This window comes from Pleurodeles waltl, chromosome 8 (assembly GCF_031143425.1).
Source record: "Pleurodeles waltl isolate 20211129_DDA chromosome 8, aPleWal1.hap1.20221129, whole genome shotgun sequence".
NCBI classification, from domain to species: domain Eukaryota; kingdom Metazoa; phylum Chordata; class Amphibia; order Caudata; family Salamandridae; genus Pleurodeles; species Pleurodeles waltl.
The window spans coordinates 467,103,620-467,121,679 of NC_090447.1; the positions used below are offsets into that span (position 1 = coordinate 467,103,620).

The 18,060-nt window shown below is 49.5% G+C and overlaps 1 protein-coding gene across 1 annotated transcript in view; it reads left to right on the forward strand.

Annotated features, from left to right (window-relative positions):
* LOC138250052 (interleukin-1 receptor-like 1) overlaps positions 1 to 18,060 on the forward strand; it is a 637,768-nt gene that overhangs the window by 256,639 nt on the left and 363,069 nt on the right. The window contains exon 4 of the mRNA XM_069204432.1: positions 4,801 to 4,981. Within this exon, the coding sequence (XP_069060533.1) occupies positions 4,801 to 4,981 (181 nt within the window). The remainder of the gene's footprint in view (positions 1 to 4,800; positions 4,982 to 18,060) is intronic.

Genomic DNA, 18,060 nt, shown 5'->3' on the forward strand with positions numbered 1-18,060 from the left:
TTCTTGAACTTTGATTTGAGGTGATGCATTAGGGTCCAAGATAACTCCTACATTCCCCAAAAGTATCCTCTCATGGCTATTGGCTGACCCCCATACTCGCCAGGTTGTATGTCCATTTCACACAATTTTACTTTGTTTGCAAAATTTCTACAAAACACCTGGTCAGAAATGATTGTTAGACGTGAACATGAATCAAACATTGCTTCAACCTCAGTGTTATCAATTTTTATGATGACTTTGGGATTACCTTCGCCTGTATCGTTCACTTGCAACACAATTTCATCATAAACCTCAGAAACTTTGAAAGTGTTATTTTTTTTTTCATTTTTCTTATATCTGCAGCATGCGACAAAATGACCTTTCTTGCCACACCCTTTACATACTGCCCTCCATGCTGGGCACTCTTTCCAGTAGGCCATGTGACCTGTCATTCCGCATCTGAAACACCGTCCTCTAAACTCTTTATCAGGAGTGTTTTGAGTTTCCTTCTTCTTCTCTTTCACCACGTTTACTTCTGCTTTATTCTCAGATGTTGCACTTCTACTCTCAATTCTAAGTTCTTTTACACACAAAAGCATATGTTCTACCTGTTTTGATACTATTAATACCTCATTGAGGGGGGGGTCATCCTTGAGCCATAACTCTTCACGGACCCTCTCAATGTTGCATGTTAATAAGAACTGGTCACAAATGCGTTCTTCCAAGGTTGCACCAAATTTACAGAATGAAGCCAATCTCTTTAGCTCAGACACAAAGTCCTCTATGCTCTCCCCCTCCCTCTGTGAACGTTTGCCAAAATGATACCTCTCTAGAATTGTACTAATCCTGGGTAGGTAGTGTTTATCTAGCTTCTTTATACATATTTCATATGCAATCAAATTGTTTCCTTCCTCATCTGACAAACCTGGAAGGTGTTCTAAGACTTCCTGTCCTTCCGCTCCCAAGCAGTGTGCTAGTAGTGCAACTTTTCTCTCGACGTTTATATTAGGACCACACACTATAAGGTAGTTATTAAAAACCTTTTTCCACTTATTCCATGTCATTGATGGTTCCCCTGGGGTGTTTAAGAAGAATGGAGGTTGCGTGGTGTTTTGCATGGTGGGAGACTATGTGGTTAGATGCTATTCGAGTTATGTGCTTGGTCAAATCCATGTGTACTAAACTATTTAACACATATATGCACCTACAACCTCATATTTTATCCAATTATAGCTCTTCACTTGATTTTAAATATATATATTGATTACATTTATTTGCACTTCACATGAATATTCTATTATTAAATTCTGAAGTAATCAATACACACAGCATATGTAATTGTATTGTAATACATAAGGGTGCCTTCAATCCTATTATTTGTAATTTGAGTAACACAACTGTTGTTAACTATGCAAGCATTTCTTTCCTTTTTACTCTGAATATTTCGAGAGTGTGGATCACTGTATCTCTTTAGTGCCCACTGTTCTAATGTGTTTGATTCAGACACAGAGGTCTGCTGAAACCTCCTATGTTATTTTCTTGCTGCATGACACCTTTCAAGTTTGTCCACTAGATGGTACTAATAGCACATAAATTCTATTATGGAGAAATGTCAGCTGTATCTTGCTAAAAACGACTCAATGTGCCTTATTAAGGTTCAGTTCTATAAAATGTTACACATTTTTTAAATACAGCAGTTGTTTAAGTCATATTGGCATGAAGATTCCTTGAACTATTTGTTTCTTCCTTGGTTATACATGCAAAGTGCGTGCGTTCTGCCTCAGCTGAGAGGAATTCCCCGAGGTGATATGAACATTCTAAATGAAACGCCCAGAGCGTGCTGCAGATTTATAGCTGCTGGCCTTTGTGGTGAATTCCCTGAGGCACAATTATTGATATAATCGGCATGCCTCACAGCCGATTCAGACTTAAACCACTTTACACCTCTGATCTTTAGCTGGAGAGTTATTTCCACAATTTAGCTGCTAAATACAGAGACTTCCAGGTAACAAACAGTTGACATTCGTAGCCACTACACTTTTCCTCACACTCTGAGCTGGACAGAAATAGTAATGTCCCTTAATTAAATGTGGCAAGACTGCTAAATGTTCCAGTGCGAGAGTGCTGGCTAAAAGGACAGATATTCACTTGTGTCATTACTCAAGCTTTCACATCCGATGTAAAAGACACTGCCTCACCGGAATCTGTCTCAGGACCACAGCACTCAATTAATCCTTCTTCACAGTTCGTATGTGCTGTTCACAACTTGCCGTGTTGGGGCGTGTTCTCTTTTGCATCACAGGATCCCATCCTCGTCGCCAGTGTAGAGATGGCCAATGATCACACAGGGAAGCGATGACAGTGAAATGATAAGTTTAATAATGCAACGCCCCAGCCACCTCACATCACAGTCCTTGTCACCCTCAGATCTCCCCGACAGTCTAACCTCTCCTCCTGAATCCTGGTGGGAGAGCCCATTATGATAAGGATCAGAGGGGACACCTGGGCCAGGGATGAACCAACACAGGAAATACAAGATACCACAGCTGCTCATTCTGTCATCTGGTCCCCAAACTCTGAAACACCCTCCTACTTAAATTGCGCTAGATGACTAAGAAGTGCTCCTTTCATAAGGCCTTGAAAACCTGGCTTTTCAGCTAAGAGTTCCTTGACAGTAGCGTTCTGGCCTTATGATGGCTGTTCCTGCACTGGGAGGCCTACAGGGTAGCCATATGCTCTATAAGAATGTGGTCTGTTTATAATTCAATGTGAATCCAAGCATTAAACCCTTGTACTACCAGTCCCCAATATAATCAGAACAATCATGGGCACGTCCAAGAGCCCTTAAGTAATACATGGTTGAGCAGGATTTGTCAAGTGTTTCACAATGCAGGAGACAATTTCTAGGTTAGACTTCACTTTTTGATATATATTCATATTGCTGATATTTATATGAACGTCAACAAAGCATTAATTTTAAACATTTTTACTGAATGTAACTCATTTCTGGTTCCAACTGCTGACCGTGTTGGAATGAAGTAAGAATTATCAGTGCCCGTGAGCACACTCAGCAGTGAATGACTAGATGAAGATCATCAAGGACCAAATACCCTCATCTGAGCATTTGATTTCAAATGAGTTGGTAATAATTGAGATTCTGACACCGCCATAGCGGCAACAGAGGCACAGACTGTAAATAGGCAGTTGGGATGAATATTGCACTCTTCGGGAACTCTGAGCTGCTCCTCATAATGCTCGTACAGTGAGCACTCACAGTGGATGGAATAAGTGCTAAGAAAACTAGCCACTCGGAAGGATTTGCAGTGTGCATATTGAGACTCTCATTGACAGCTGCGAAACACAATGTACTTTTCTGCAGTACAAATTGTGCTTTTACATTCACAAAGAGAGGCTTTTGCCCCTATAGTGCCGTTGCGGACGCAGGGTAAATTGATATAAATTGAAATAGGAACCTATATGTGCCTTCTTCATGTTATTCAGTGTCCATTGGGTCATTTCATCCAATTCTGTACTTTCATCTTTGAAAGAATCATTGGCACATAGAACCCTGTGGTACTCACTGTTGTCTTATGTGACTTCCAGTTCAACATCTGCTTTCTTGATTATCCCTTGTTTTGTGTCCAGCATCAATCATTCAAGCACAGTGCACCCTTTTCGGGCTTTAAATCTTTAGGTAAAGCAACTTGGAAAGAATTTAGAGCTTGCTCTGACATTGATTTATGCATTCAAACATTTTTATTATTTTTTATTCCCTCTCAGTCACAAGGCAACATTGTAGCTCCTAACTTGCATTCCCACTTTTAGCTTTTTTTGTTTTTGTTTGCTCTCAATATGGAAAATATATCTTTCAATCTGTTGGACTGTATGGAGCAGAGGAGTTGGTCAAGGTAGCGATCAACCTGATGGAATTTTACTGAGGCCCAAGACAGCTTCGCTGGTCAGTCAGTAAAATGTCTTTACTTATTTGCACTAGATACTTGTGCTGCTTAATGTGCTGGTTATTTTGTTCTGTTAGTTTGGTGTTACTGTTTTCACAAAAAATACAGTAATATAGGAGGCTTCTATATAGAGTAGCACACCACGAATGAACCCTTCTTCCACATGGTTAGATGATAAAAGACAGCCATAATTGAGCTGCAGTTGATCACTTAGGGGCAGATTTAGGAGCCCCTAGCTTCTCCTTGAGCCACATTAGCGTCATTTTTGTTTCACATGCATTGCACCACTTTGTAACCCTTTGTGCTACATTATGCCTGTGCCAGGCATAATGTATGAAAAGGGAGTGTTCCCTCATTAGGAGTTGGCGAAAAAATAGCGCAAATAAATCTAAGACATTTCTTTGCGTCATTTTTTCCTGCACTTTTAATGCCTGCTCAGAACAGGTGTTAAAATGAGGCACACCATTGTTTAAAATGGGCCTCAATGGGCTTTGCAGCATTAGCATCAAAATTTATGACGCTAATCCTGCAGAGCTCCGAACTAGCATCAAAACTTTTGATGCTAGTTCCCTAACTACAACCATAGTGTGCTGTATCTTAGATACGGCGCACACACACACACATGGTGGCATTTGGCGGTGGTGAGGGGTGCCTTTTTCTTAAATCAGGCCCTTACTTCCTAGGGCTCGGCACCACTGTACCTTCTGCACTAATAATAGGAAGCCTACTGTCTGTGTTCCGGAATTACCATTTCTGGTTTGTCATTTGTGCTCCTGTGTATGCAAAGCTCCTGCTTCACAAATCTGTGTAACAATATACATTACCAATGTAACGGACTTGTATTTTTCATATTATTTATTAGGAACATCACTTCTGAGCTGTGGCGGCAGCGATATCAGGTGAACGTCCATGAATTCTCTATGGGTCTTTGTTACCACCAAAAGACGCTATACCATCCCAACGTAGTGAACAAAGCTGCTGCTGATATTACCTGCATCATTGCCGAAAACTACAGAGTTAAAGGACCTATCACGTGGTACAAAGTAAGCAAAAAAGCCCTATATTGATTTGCTTGTACCTTTAGCATTACAACAACATTGTTTACCTTTTGCTCTTCCAACAAATGCTGCCAACTAAATATGAATCGCAACTGAGAGTACAGATTTCAAATAATCATCATGCAAAGATCTAACAAAAGGATCATCTTTAGGTATTTAGAGGGTGTAAGAAATTTGGTAAGTGGTTGCGGGAGTGAAACTCTGCTCAAGCAACAAACACATTTCTTCTCAGCAAATCCTAAAATAACCTGTGCTCAACCCTTGGGTACCTTGGCACAGAGCAGCCAGGCATAACTCAGAGGCAATGTGTACAGGATTTGTGCAACAATTCAAACAGTAACACAGTGACAACACACCGAAAAGGGGACCTCAACAGAGTTAGAACAATGGAGTAGATTTCAATAAATAAAACAAGACCAAAACAACAAACATCCAACTAGTAGAACCAGAGATGTTGAAGTTTAAAGTTTTAAGAGCAAATAGAGCCAAGAGGCATAAAACTTCAACTGTGGATATGTGGTAGAGCCAGACTGGGACAAAAAAACAAGTTCAGGCCAACTGCGATGAGTGGGGGCCAGCTTGAGGAACCCAGAAAGGCCCTCTGAACAAAAGTACCTTCAATTCTAGATTGCAGAGCGTTGCGTGGATCTACATCTAAGATGCGTTGCACAATGGAAGCAATGTGTGTGATTCTGAGATGTAGTAGGGGTGTGGTGCAAGGGCCTGCATCGTGCTAGAGGATCGTGTCAACAGAGCTTGCACTATGAAATCGGGCATCGAGGATGCAGCACTAAATATAGCGATGCGTTGATTCTGAGGAGATGTGAGGCTTCAATGCGGAGTCTGGCATCGTCATCAAAGGTACCTATGACAAGAGAGGCGAGGCCTGGACTGAGGATTCGTCATGCAGTGGTGGTTCTGAAGGTGTCACAGGTTGTGGCGGCAATGCAGGTCTTTGTGATGGTCCATTCCACCCAGCAGTGGAGATGCCTCTGTTTTGCTTGGGGTTGTGCTGCACAACAGAGGAGATGCATCAGTTCCACTGAAGCCACTGAGGTTAGTAAAGCATCTTCAGCATTCTTCCAAGGGTCCAGGGCTGGGTGGAACAACTTGGCAGGGTAGACTCACAGATGGTAGAGTCACGGTGCAGATGCAAGGTAGTTTGAAGCCTGGTATGTTCTTGAGGCTTCAGATCAGGAAGTCAGCCAACTATCTCTTGGAATCACTATGGGTTCTGGGTTCAAGAGATGCAAGTCCAGTCCTTTTCACGCAGACAAGAGGCCGCAGGTCAGCTCAGGAAAACAAGAGTACAGCTGAGTGCAGTGCAGCAGAGTGGCAGTTCTTCAGAAGCACAGCTGTTCTTCTTCCTGGCTGAGTATCCCTTGGTCCAGAAGTGTACTGATGTGGTGGTGGTGTCTGAGGTCCAGTACTTATACCTTGTTGTGCCTTTGAAATGGGGTAAAAGCTTCGAGAGGTTTCCGTTTGATATGCCCAGGCATTTTACCTCCCCTTTCCTGGCTCCTGACTCACTACAGAGAACACGCAGCCCTATGTGTAGAGGCAGGAGACAGCCTATTCAGGTGTAAGTGGGGATGTGCCCAACTCCTCCCTCACATCCTACTAGTCATGACTCACCCAGGGACACCTAAGCTTCCTATTTTGAGTGGCTGTTAAGGAGGAACACACAAAGCTCAGCTGTCTGCTTCACCCAATAATGTGACCAGAGACAGGCTACAGGCAGTTAGCTCCTGATTTAGAGTTTGGTGGAGGGATTACTCCATCATAAACGTAACGGATATCCTGTCCTCTGTATAAATTGCATGAGCTATAATGGATTTTTAGTACGGTGCATGGGATAACCGGCACTCCAAACTCAAAATAAGGCCCTGAATGGTTCAGGCAAAAAAAATTCAACGTTCTAAAAGTGCCATTTTCAGAAATGCAATTTAAAGTTCAACTTCATAATCTGTTAGAATTTTAAATTGTGATTCCAGTGGCACCAAAGATGAAGGAGTTATCTGTTCCCTTTCAGAAATTACATTAATAAAATATATGAAGGTAACTTGTATGTTATGCTATGAAAGAGGTAGACCGTGCAGTAGCGAAAAACTAATTAATGAGTTTTTCACTACCAGAACATGTAAAACCTAGAAATATATGTCTTCAATTTTAAATACACTGCACACTGTCCTCTGGGCTGTCCAGGGCCTAACCTTGGGGTGACTTACATGTATAAAAAGGGAAGGTTTGCACCTACAAATAGTTTATTGTGCCAAGTCCACATGGCAGTAAAACTCTACACACAGGCTGCAATGGCAGGACTGAGACATGTTTAAATGGGCCATTAAAGTGGATGGCACCATCAGTGCTGCAGTCTCACTAGTAGCATTTAATGTACAGGCCCCGGCCACATGTAGTACCCCTTTATTAGGCACTTAGAAGTAAATTAAATGCTCAGGGCCTGTAAATAAAATTTTTACTAGTAGGCCTGCAGCACTGATTGTGCCACCCTTATAAGTAACTCCTTAATCATGTCTTAGGTCTGCCATTGCAAGGCCTGTGTGTGCAGTTCCACTGCCACTTCGACTTGACATTTAAAACTACTTGCCAAGCTTTACATGTCCCTTTTGGTACATACAAGTCACCCCTCAGGTAGGCACTCGGTAACCCATAAGGCAGGGTGCTATATAAGTAAAAGGCAGGACATTTACAAAGTTGTTTTTCACTACTGTGAAGCCTGCTTCTCTCACAGGCCAGCATTGGAAATTTCCTTGCATATTCTTAAGGGATAATTTCTGATCTGAGTGTAGTAGCCTTGTCATGTTTGGAATGGTTAGAATGGTAGTGATAAATCCTACTTGCTGGTGATGTTTTATTTTATATTACTAATTTAGAAATCTAACTTTTAGAAAGTAGGCCTTTCTCTGTACTTACTGTTCTCTGTGCCTTACAGCCTGCCTCCAGTCCGAGGCTCGTATGTGCCAGTTGACAGCTCCCCTTGTGCATTTCACCCAGACACCCATAAACACAGGACACTCAGCTGCATCTGCACTGCATACTGATGGGTCTTCCTCTCCATGAAGGATGGAGGGGCTCTCACTTACCCTTCAAAGGCAAGTGGTCTACCCTCACACAAAGGACTGATAACCCCCACAGGGCTCCTGGCAGACAGGGTTGGGTTGAAAGGGGAATCTGCATTTCAAAACCACTCTTTGAAGTTTCTCCCACTTCAAAGGCACTTTTGGGTATCTATACTGGGTCTGTGACCTCCACCAAATCAGATACTTCTGGACCTACATATGGACTGCCTTGCTGCCCAAAGGAGTCATCTGGACTGCTTTGCTGGAAGGACTGATCTCCGGCTTGCTGGCCTTCTGCCTGCTGGTCCCTGACTCTGCTGGAATAACTCTGCCTTCCCCCACAAGTGCTCTCCAAGGGGGTGAATTGAACTTGCCTCCAGTTCTACTTCACCAAAGAGAAGAAAGCCCACTGCATCTGAAAATCAACACAACGCCTGCAAAATTTGATGAAATCGATGTTTGATCTACGCAGCACCTGTCTCGTGGCTAAAGGATCACCTGCCTAATTGATGCAATGCCTGTTGCCTCTTCACAACATGTTCTGGATTTTCAACGCATGGTCACTTGGCTCCAAAATATCTCCACACTGCAGTGAGGAACCAAGGCTGCGCTCCCAGAAACCGATGAATCACTTTGTTGCGTGGAAAGAAACAATGCATCAACTTTACCTTTGCAGAAAGAATGATGCATCATTTTACTTTCCAATCCATCTCTTCTGTGGCCCTCTGCACCATTATTTTTGATGCATCCCAGGTACTGTGTGTTAAAAGAATACAACCACTTATTCTTAAGGATTGAGACTCATCTAAACTCTCAAAATGTGATATCTTGTCTTGAGCAGATTGGATTTTTGTAGTTTTGGTCTTATTTTATTCAGATAAATATTATCTATTTTCCTAAACTGGTGTGGAGTACATTCTGTGGTGTTTTCACTGTATTACTGTATGAGGTATTGCACACATACTTTACACATTGCCTTTTAAGTTAAGCTTGCCAGAGGGTGAAGACAGGATAATTTAAGTTGTGTTGTGACTTACCCTGACTAGGATTGTGGTCCCTACTTGGTCAGGGTGCATACCTCTTCCAAATAAAGACCACATTTCTAACACAGACAAAATGTTTGGAGGCGACCCTGCAGGGAGGGCCAGGTCCACAAGACATGGCACACTTTTGAATTCATTTCCAAGAGGTTTGCTTTGGGATGCTTTGCTTTAGGATAAGGAGGACACTAACATTAGTATTTGTTAATTGGGAGCAAATGCATCTATAAATAAGTGTTAGACACACAATTATAGTAATGCTAAACACTCATCAGATTAACAAAAACAAACACTCCTATGTGGATAAACATAGGTTGAAAGATAATAAACAACTTTAAGTTGCAAAAAATGCTATTATCTGCTATAAAATAAAAAAGATCTATTACAACAATAGTAAACTACTCCGTTGCATGTGCCTGGGTGTCTCAGTCTGTATATCAGTGTGCACCTGGGAGTGTTTGTGCACTTATCATTGTGTATCTGGGTATGTCTGTGTATGCATCAGTGAGTGCATGGGTGTGTCAGTGTGTGCATCAATGTGTATCTGGGTGTGTCAGCGTATGGATCAGTGTGTGCCTCGGTGTGCCAGTGTATGCATCAGTGTGATCCTGGCTGTGTTTGTGAATGGGTGTGTGTGTGGGTGTTTTGGTATAAGCATCAGTGTCTGCCTGGATCTGTCAGTGTATGCATCAGAGTGTGCTTAGGTGTGTCAGTGTATGTTTCAGTGAGTACCTGGGTCTATTAGAGTATGCATCAGTGAGTGCCTGGGTGTCTCATTGTATGCGTCAATGTGTGCTTGGGTGTGTCAGTGTATGCATCCATGTGTACCTGGGTGTGTTAGTGTGTGCCTGGGTGTGTCAGTGTATTGATCAATGTGTGCCTGGGCGTGTCAGTGTATGCATCAGTGTGTGTTTCGGTGTGGCAGTGTATGCATCAGTGTTTGTCTGGATGTGTCAGTATATCCATCAGATTGTGCTGGGGTGTGTCAGTGTATGCTTCAGTATGTGCCTGGGTGTGTCATTGTATGCATCAGTGTGTGTCTGGCTTTGTTTCTGTATTTATCAGTGTGTGCCTGGGTATATAAGTGTGTACTTTAGTGTGTGCCTGGGTGTATTTATGTATGCTTTGGTGTGTGCCTGGGTGTACCAGTGAATGAACCAGTGTGTGCCTGACTTTGACAGTGTATGCATCATTGTGTGTCTGAGTTTGTCAGTATATCCCTGAGTATGTGCCTGGGTGTGTCAGTGTCTGCTTCAGAGTGTCCTTGGGTGTGTTAGTGTACCCATCAGTGTGTGCCTTTGTTTGTCAGCGTATGACTCAGTGTGCACCTGGAAGTCTTAGTGTAAATATCAGTGTGTCTCTGGGTATGTCAGTGTATGCACCAGTGTGACTGGATGTGTCAGTGTTTGCCTGGGTTTCTCAGTGTATGTATCAGTGTTTGCCTGAGTGAATCATTGTAAGTATCAGTGTCTGCTTAGGTGAGTCAGGTGGTCATTCTGACCTCGGCGGTAAAAGGCGCCTACCGCCGGTCAGAAATCCTCCATAATCCCGCCGCGGTCGCGGAAACCCGCCACGGTCATTCTGACCCGCAGAAGGCAAACCTCCGAAAATCCGACCGCCACAACAGACCGCCAGACCAGCGGTCGGCGGAAAGGTGGAGGTGACCAAACCTCCACCGTCACGCCAACAGAAATACGCCCATGCCATTACGACCAACGAATCCACGCGGCGGTCATTCAAACGCGGTATTCCATTGGCGGGACACACCTGCGCGGTCAGAATACACACAAACGAACAAAACTCAGCCACATTGGACGATTTGAATCCCACACACCTGATACACATACACACACCACTCCCACACACACAATACAATATAAAACACACACCCACATCACCCACAAACCCCTACGCCTAAAAATTCGTAAAGAAGACAAGAGCGAGACACCAGCATCCAAAACATAACAGCCACAGCCACTCAACACCATCACCCACACACTATCCACACACAAAACAACACACACCACCACACTCAACTCACTTAAATACACATACTCCACCCCACACATCATACACACCACCCCATGGCACCCCAAAGACAACCCCGCTTCACAGACGAAGAACTCAGGGTCATGGTGGAGGAAATCGTTCGGGTAGAGCCCCAGCTGTTCGGCACACAGATACAATACACCAGCATTGCCCGGAGGACGGAGCTATGGCAGAGGATTGTCGACAGGCTGAACGCAGTGGGACAGCACCCCAGAAATCGGGAAGACATCAGGAAGCGATGGAACGACCTACGGGGGAAGGTGCGTTCCATGGTATCCAGGCACAACATCGCCGTGCAGAAGACTGGCGGAGGACCCCCACCTCAACCCCCACAATTCACATCATGGGAGGAGGAAGTCTTGAACATCCTGCATCCTGACGGCCTCGCAGGAGTCGGCGGAGGAATGGATACTGGTAAGTTGAAGCTTCAATACTGCTTCCCCCCCACCTGCATGCCAAATCAGACCCCAACCCTCACCCCCATCCTCGAACCCCACCCTCACCCCCACCCCCATCCTCACCCCCACCCTCACCCCCACCACCATCCTCACCCCCACCACCATCCTCACCCCCACCACCATCCTCACCCCCACCCCCAGCACACCTATTCCCCGCCAATGTCTCACCATCACAACCCACACATCCCAAAACCTAGGCCTGCATGCGTCCACTAAGCATGGACACCCATCACCAAAGCATGCCCAATGCATATACACATCCCCCCCACAAGCCACCCTCACCAAAGCCCCCACACACGAATGCCAGCACTTGGGGACACGGGAACCCACAGATACACCCATATGCCACACATTGAAACTATAACCATACCTCTATACCCCTGCAGGACCCGACCGTCAACACACCGCGGCGGAGGGGCCAGAATTATCCACACCCCCCACCCAAGAGGCCGTCAGCGATGACAGCAGCTCTGTCGATCTGGACACCGATGACCAGCCCGGACCATCGGGGACCTCTGGACAGTCGGTTCCCCTCACACAGGCACAGGCCACTACAGACCCTAACCCCTCTGGGAACACCAGCACAGCTCCCACCCAGCGGGCCCATGCCTCTGTCTCCAGGGCGCGTCAATCTGCGGTGTGTCTACCACTACAGGGCACCCAGGATAACCCACCACCCCAACAACAACAGGGACCTAGGGGCAGTGGTAGTGGGCACACCGGCCAGGGGGCAGAGGCCCAGGGAAACAGGGCAACTCGGCGGGCAGCTGTGCGACAGGGGGGGGAGGAGAGGCCCAGGGAACCCACTCTCCACGAGGTCCTCACCACCATCATGGGAGCATACAACCGCTCCCAGGAGACGATGGCGACGGTACTGGCCCGGTTCCAGGAGATCCAGGTGCTGCAGGAGGAACACTATCGGGGTACAGGGAGGACATCAGAGCCATCATCACCACCCTGGTTACCATGGTAGGGCTGCTGCAGGACCTCGTAAACAGCAGGGCGGACACTGAACAACACCCAAGGGCCCCTGCCACTAGCCTGGACCAAGAACAGCCATCCACCTCCGCCGGCGCTAGTGGACAGGAGGCCCCCGCACAGCAGCAGCCCACCAGACCCCCACCTCCTGCAGGAGAAGAACCACCCCGCAAGAGGGCCCTGAGATCTCGCAAGAAGACAGAGTAGGATGTCAAGACCCCCGCCAGCAAAGGATACCACCTGATGTCATCCCACTGTACCACATTGTCACCCTGTCCATCCTTGAACTGCCCATGCTCCATCTCTCCACAGGCCTCTGGACAATGCACCTGTGTGACTGTTACTCTGGACTCTGCCATGGACATTCCTTCACCATAGCCCCCACCCACTTGATACCACCCATCCCATTTTGAGCACTTCAATAAACACCTATTTTGCACCAAAATATCAGGAGTCTGGCTGTGATTTCAATAGATTGTAATTGACATGACAGTGCAAATATGTCCTTGTACATGGTGAAGTCAACAAACAGCTGCCACAAAGCTGTAGTCCATGGGGAAACGAAGCACAGGACTCATAGTGGGGACCCCAGATCTGAAATAGGGAGGGAAAAGCCAAAACTCAGTCATCATACACTGGGGCAAATAGACAGGCAGCAGAGATGCTGCAGAGTAGTTAACATTTACTAAATTATCTTTGAAATGTTACCTGTGTCCTATTGGAAGTACTGTTCAATGATTCTGTCCCTGTTGTCTGTTTCAGCCCCGTCGTCTTCCTCCTCGTCACTCTCCTCAGGTTCCACCGCTGCCACAACACCACCGTCTCGACCATCCTCCTGCAGGAAAGGCACCTGGCGGCGCAAAGCCAGGTTGTGAAGCATGCAGCAGGCCACGATGATGTGACACACCTTCTTAGGTGAGTACATTAGGGATCCACCGGTCATATGCAGGCACCTAAACCTGGCCTTTAGGAGGCTAAAGGTGCGTTCGATCACCCTCCTAGTACGCCCATGGGCCTCATTGTACCGTTCCTCTGCCCTGGTCCGGGGATTCCTTACTGGGGTCAGTAGCCACGACAGGTTGGGGTACCCAGAGTCCCCCACTAGCCATACACGGTGTCTCTGTAGCTGTTCCATCACGTAAGGGATGCTGCTATTCCTGAGGATGTAGGCGTCATGCACTGACCCTGGGAATTTGGCATTTACATGCGAGATGTACTGGTCAGCCAAACACACCACCTGGATGTTCATTGAATGGTAACTTTTTCTGTTCCTGTACACCTGCTCCCTGTCTCTTGGGGGAACCAAAGCCACATGGGTCCCATCAATGGCACCAATTACGTTGGGAATATGTCCAAGGGCGTAGAAATCACCCTTCACTGTAGCCAATTCGCCCACCTCAGGGAAAATGATGTAGTTCCTCACGGATTTCATCAGGGCAGACAACACTCTGGATAACACCTTCGAAAACATGGGCTGAGACATCCCGGAAGCAATTCCCACGGTTGTCTGAAATGACCCACTTGCCAAGAAATGGAGTACTGACATGACCTGCACCAGAGGGGGAATCCCTGTGGGTTGGCGGATGGGGGACATCAGGTCGGGCTCCAGCTGGGCACACAGTTCATGGATAGTGGCACGGTTAAGACGGTAGGTCAGGATAATGTGGCGTTCTTCCATTGTCGACAGGTCCACCAGCGGTCGGTACACGGGAGGATTCATCCGTCTCCTCGCCCAACCCAGCGGACGGTGCCTAGGAAGGACAACATGGAGCACACAGTCAGGCAACCCACAGGTACGTACTCACAGCTAGCACAGTATACGATTCTCTATGCAGTGAATGGCGTGTCTGAGTGGCTATGCAAGGCCTAGGCCTGTGTGACGCAGTTGAAATTGAGCCATGTGGGCCCTGGAAATGGCGGCAGCCTGACCTGTGAAGTGTGACAATGGGATGTGAGGTCAATGCGCTGGCGTGGCACACCGCGGCGGGCGGCGGGCGAAGACCGCGGCGCGAAGCCGCATTGGTTAACATTGAAGCCTATGGGTTTCAGGAGCCAATGGCGAAGGGCGCCGGCGGTGGCGGGACGCACCGCCGCGGACGTGACCGCCATTTTCTATCTACTTATCCACTTGCGACTTGAACTTTCACAGGAGAGGACCTATACTGCAAGTGTTGCTGTGACCTCGGTCTGGAAGGGACAATGGCTGCTGCGACTGGGGAAAGGGCCCCTGCCTTCACTGGAGAGGAGTTGGAGAAACTTGTGGATGGGGTCCTCCCCCAGTATGCGCTACTCTACGGTCCTCCAGACCAACAAGTGAGTTTAATTCAATATGGATTTGGGGCCACTGGCTGGCTTGGGGGCCTGGCGGGGATGGGGGGCATGTTGGGGCTGGCGGGGGGCCTGGCGGGGGGCCTGGCGGGGATGGGGGGCATGTTGGGCATGGCGGGGGGCATGGCGGGGATGGGGGGCATGTTGGGCATGGCGGGGGGCATGGCGGGGATGGGGGGCATGTTGGGCATGGCGGGGGGCCTGGCGGGGATGGGGGGCATGTTGGGCATGGCGGGGGGCCTGGCGGGGATGGGGGGCATGTTGGGCATGGCGGGGGGCCTGGCGGGGATGGGGGGCATGTTGGGCATGGCGGGGGGCATGGCGGGGATGGGGGGCATGTTGGGCATGGCGGGGGGCATGGCGGGGATGGGGGGCATGTTGGGCATGGCGGGGGGCCTGGCGGGGATGGGGGGCATGTTGGGCATGGCGGGGGGCATGGCGGGGATGGGGGGCATGTTGGGCATGGCGGGGGGCCTGGCGGGGATGGGGGGCATGTTGGGCATGGCGGGGGGCCTGGCGGGGATGGGGGGCGTTGGGCCACTGGAAAGGAAAATGCTGAGAAACTTGAACGTGGTATTTCTCCCTCCCTGTACGTGTCACATAGGTCCGCGCCCATGAGAAGATCGGGATTTGGCGTGCCATCGCCAAGGAAGTCCGGGCCCTGGGGGTCCACCATCGACGGGGCACCCACTGCCGCAAGAGGTGGGAGGACATCCGCCGCGGGACCAAGAAGACCGCCGAGTCTCTGCTGGGGATGGCCTCCCAACGTAGGCGGGGTGCCTGCCGTCAACTGAGCCCCCTGATGTTCCGGATCCTGGCGGTGGCCTACCCTGAATTGGATGGGCACGTGAGGGCAGCACAGCAGACACAAGGGGGTGAGTACAAGCATTATCTACTCTGTTGTCGCGCAGTGGAGGTGTCTGGGTGGGGGAGGAGGGCTGGGGGTCCCCCTAGGCCAGGGCGATATCTGTAGGCTGGGCACCCCCGTAAGCCCCTGTGTCCCCAGCCACCACCCTCAGTAGTTTGTCAGTACAGCCATCCCTGGGCCGTGTCATCCATGGGTGCAGTTGTCAACTCTAGGCGTGTAGGGCATGTTCCACGGAATGCGTAGCGGACCCCAAGTGCGCAACTTAGTGCAGGGGGCATCTGTGTCTGTCATGTCCGCTAACTGTACCGGAGATCCATGTAATCAATATCCCTTTATTTCTCTCTCCCCCCCCCTTTTTGTTTGTCTTTCTGTGCTTGTGTGCATCAGCATCATCAGGCGGAGGAGAAGTGGCATCGGGGCAGGAGGGTGCTGCATCTCACATGGCCCAGGAGGGCCATGCCACAGAGTCAGACTGGACCAGTGAGACGGAGGGCGAGGGGAGCTCCACGACGGGGACGACTGGACCCTGCAGCGACACGGACACGTCCTCGGAAGGGGGCTCCCTTGCGGGGGTGGCACCATCCGTGCCCCCCGCCATTACAGGTACAGCCGCCACCCAGCGCACCATCTCCGCCCTCCCAGCAGCCCCTCAGCGTTCGCCCCTGCCAGGAAGCCGGGCATCTCCTTCGCCCCAGGCACCTCAGGCCCTGCCCCTGTTACCCCCGCTGCCCTCAGTGAGGAGGTCATTGACCTCCTCCGAACGCTCATTGTTGGGCAGACTACCCTTTTGAATGCCATCCAGGGGGTGGAGAGGGAGGTTCATCGCAGCAATGCGTACCTGGAGGGCATTCATTCGGGTCAGGCTGCCCATCAGCGATCGTTCCAGGCTCTGGCCTCAGCACTGACGGCAGCCATTGTCCCTGTCTCCTGCCTGCCTCTACTAACTCCCTCCTCCCAGTCTCCTGTTCCTCTGCCTGTCCCACCCACACCATCAGACCAGCCTGCACACACCTCAACACCCAAGAGAAGCTCATCCAAACATAAGCACCACAGATCACGCAGACATTCACACACGCAACATTCCGATGCAGACATGCCAACAGTCACTACCACCTCTGTGACCCCCACCTCCTCGTCTCCCTCCTCCCTCCCTGTGACGTCTACACTCACACCTCCATTCACCTCACCATCAGCCAGTGTTTCCATCACCAGCACACCCTCCACTCCAGTCCGCACACGTGCAGTCACCACCCCCACTGCCATTTACACGTCCCCTGTGTCCTCTCCCACTGTGTCTGTCACCCCCTCTTCCACACCACACAAACGCAGCCACCCACCCACCCAACAGCCATCCACCTCACGACAGCCTATCCCTCCTGCACCTGCACCCAAAGACAGCAAACGTGACTCACCTACAACCACATCCTCTCCCTCCACTCCCATTCCCACTGTACCTACCACTCTCCATTGTCCCAAGAAGCTCTTCCTCGCCACTACTAACTTCTTTCCTGACCCTGAGCCCCCCCCTCCTTCTCGTCGGGGTAAGAAGAGCACCTCAGCCACCACCAGCCCTGCAGCCCCCTTGACAAGGGTGCAGGGGTATTGGAGCCCGCCAGCCCGCATGTCTGGATCTTCGCCCAGCAGCAAGGGGACAGCCAGCCCACCCCCTGGGAAGAGGAGCAGAAGGCGGAAGGGGCGCCGCAGGAGCGCGCCTTCTACATCCCCCCCCGGACACCACCCAGAGACAGTCACCAGCCACAGCTCCAAAGGGAGGAAAGGGCCACAGGCCGACGACTAAGGAGGGCAAGGGCAGCAAGTTGGAGAGGTCAGGCAGCAAGCCTGCTGCCCAGGAGGAGCCCACAACCCCCATAGCCGCTGCCCCGGGAGGAACCGGCACAGCTGCCCCGGGAGAGCCCACCACCCCCATAGCCGCTGCCCAGGGAGGACCCAGCCCAGCTGGCCAGGAGGGCCCCACCACCCACAGCCCAGGTGGGCAGTGAAGGAGCACCATCCCCGCTGCCCAGGAGGGCACCACCAGGCAATTAGCAGTTGGCCATAGACCGTCCGCCGTCTCAAGAACCGCTGAACTGGGCCCCGCCGTCTCAAGAACCGCTGAACTGGGCCCTTCAAGGCAAGAACCGCTGAACTGGGCCCCGCCGTCTCAAGAACCGCTGAACTGGGCCCGCCGTCTCAAGAACCGCTGAACTGGGCCCTTCAAGGCAAGAACCGCTGAACTGGGCCCCGCCGTCTCAAGAACCGCTGA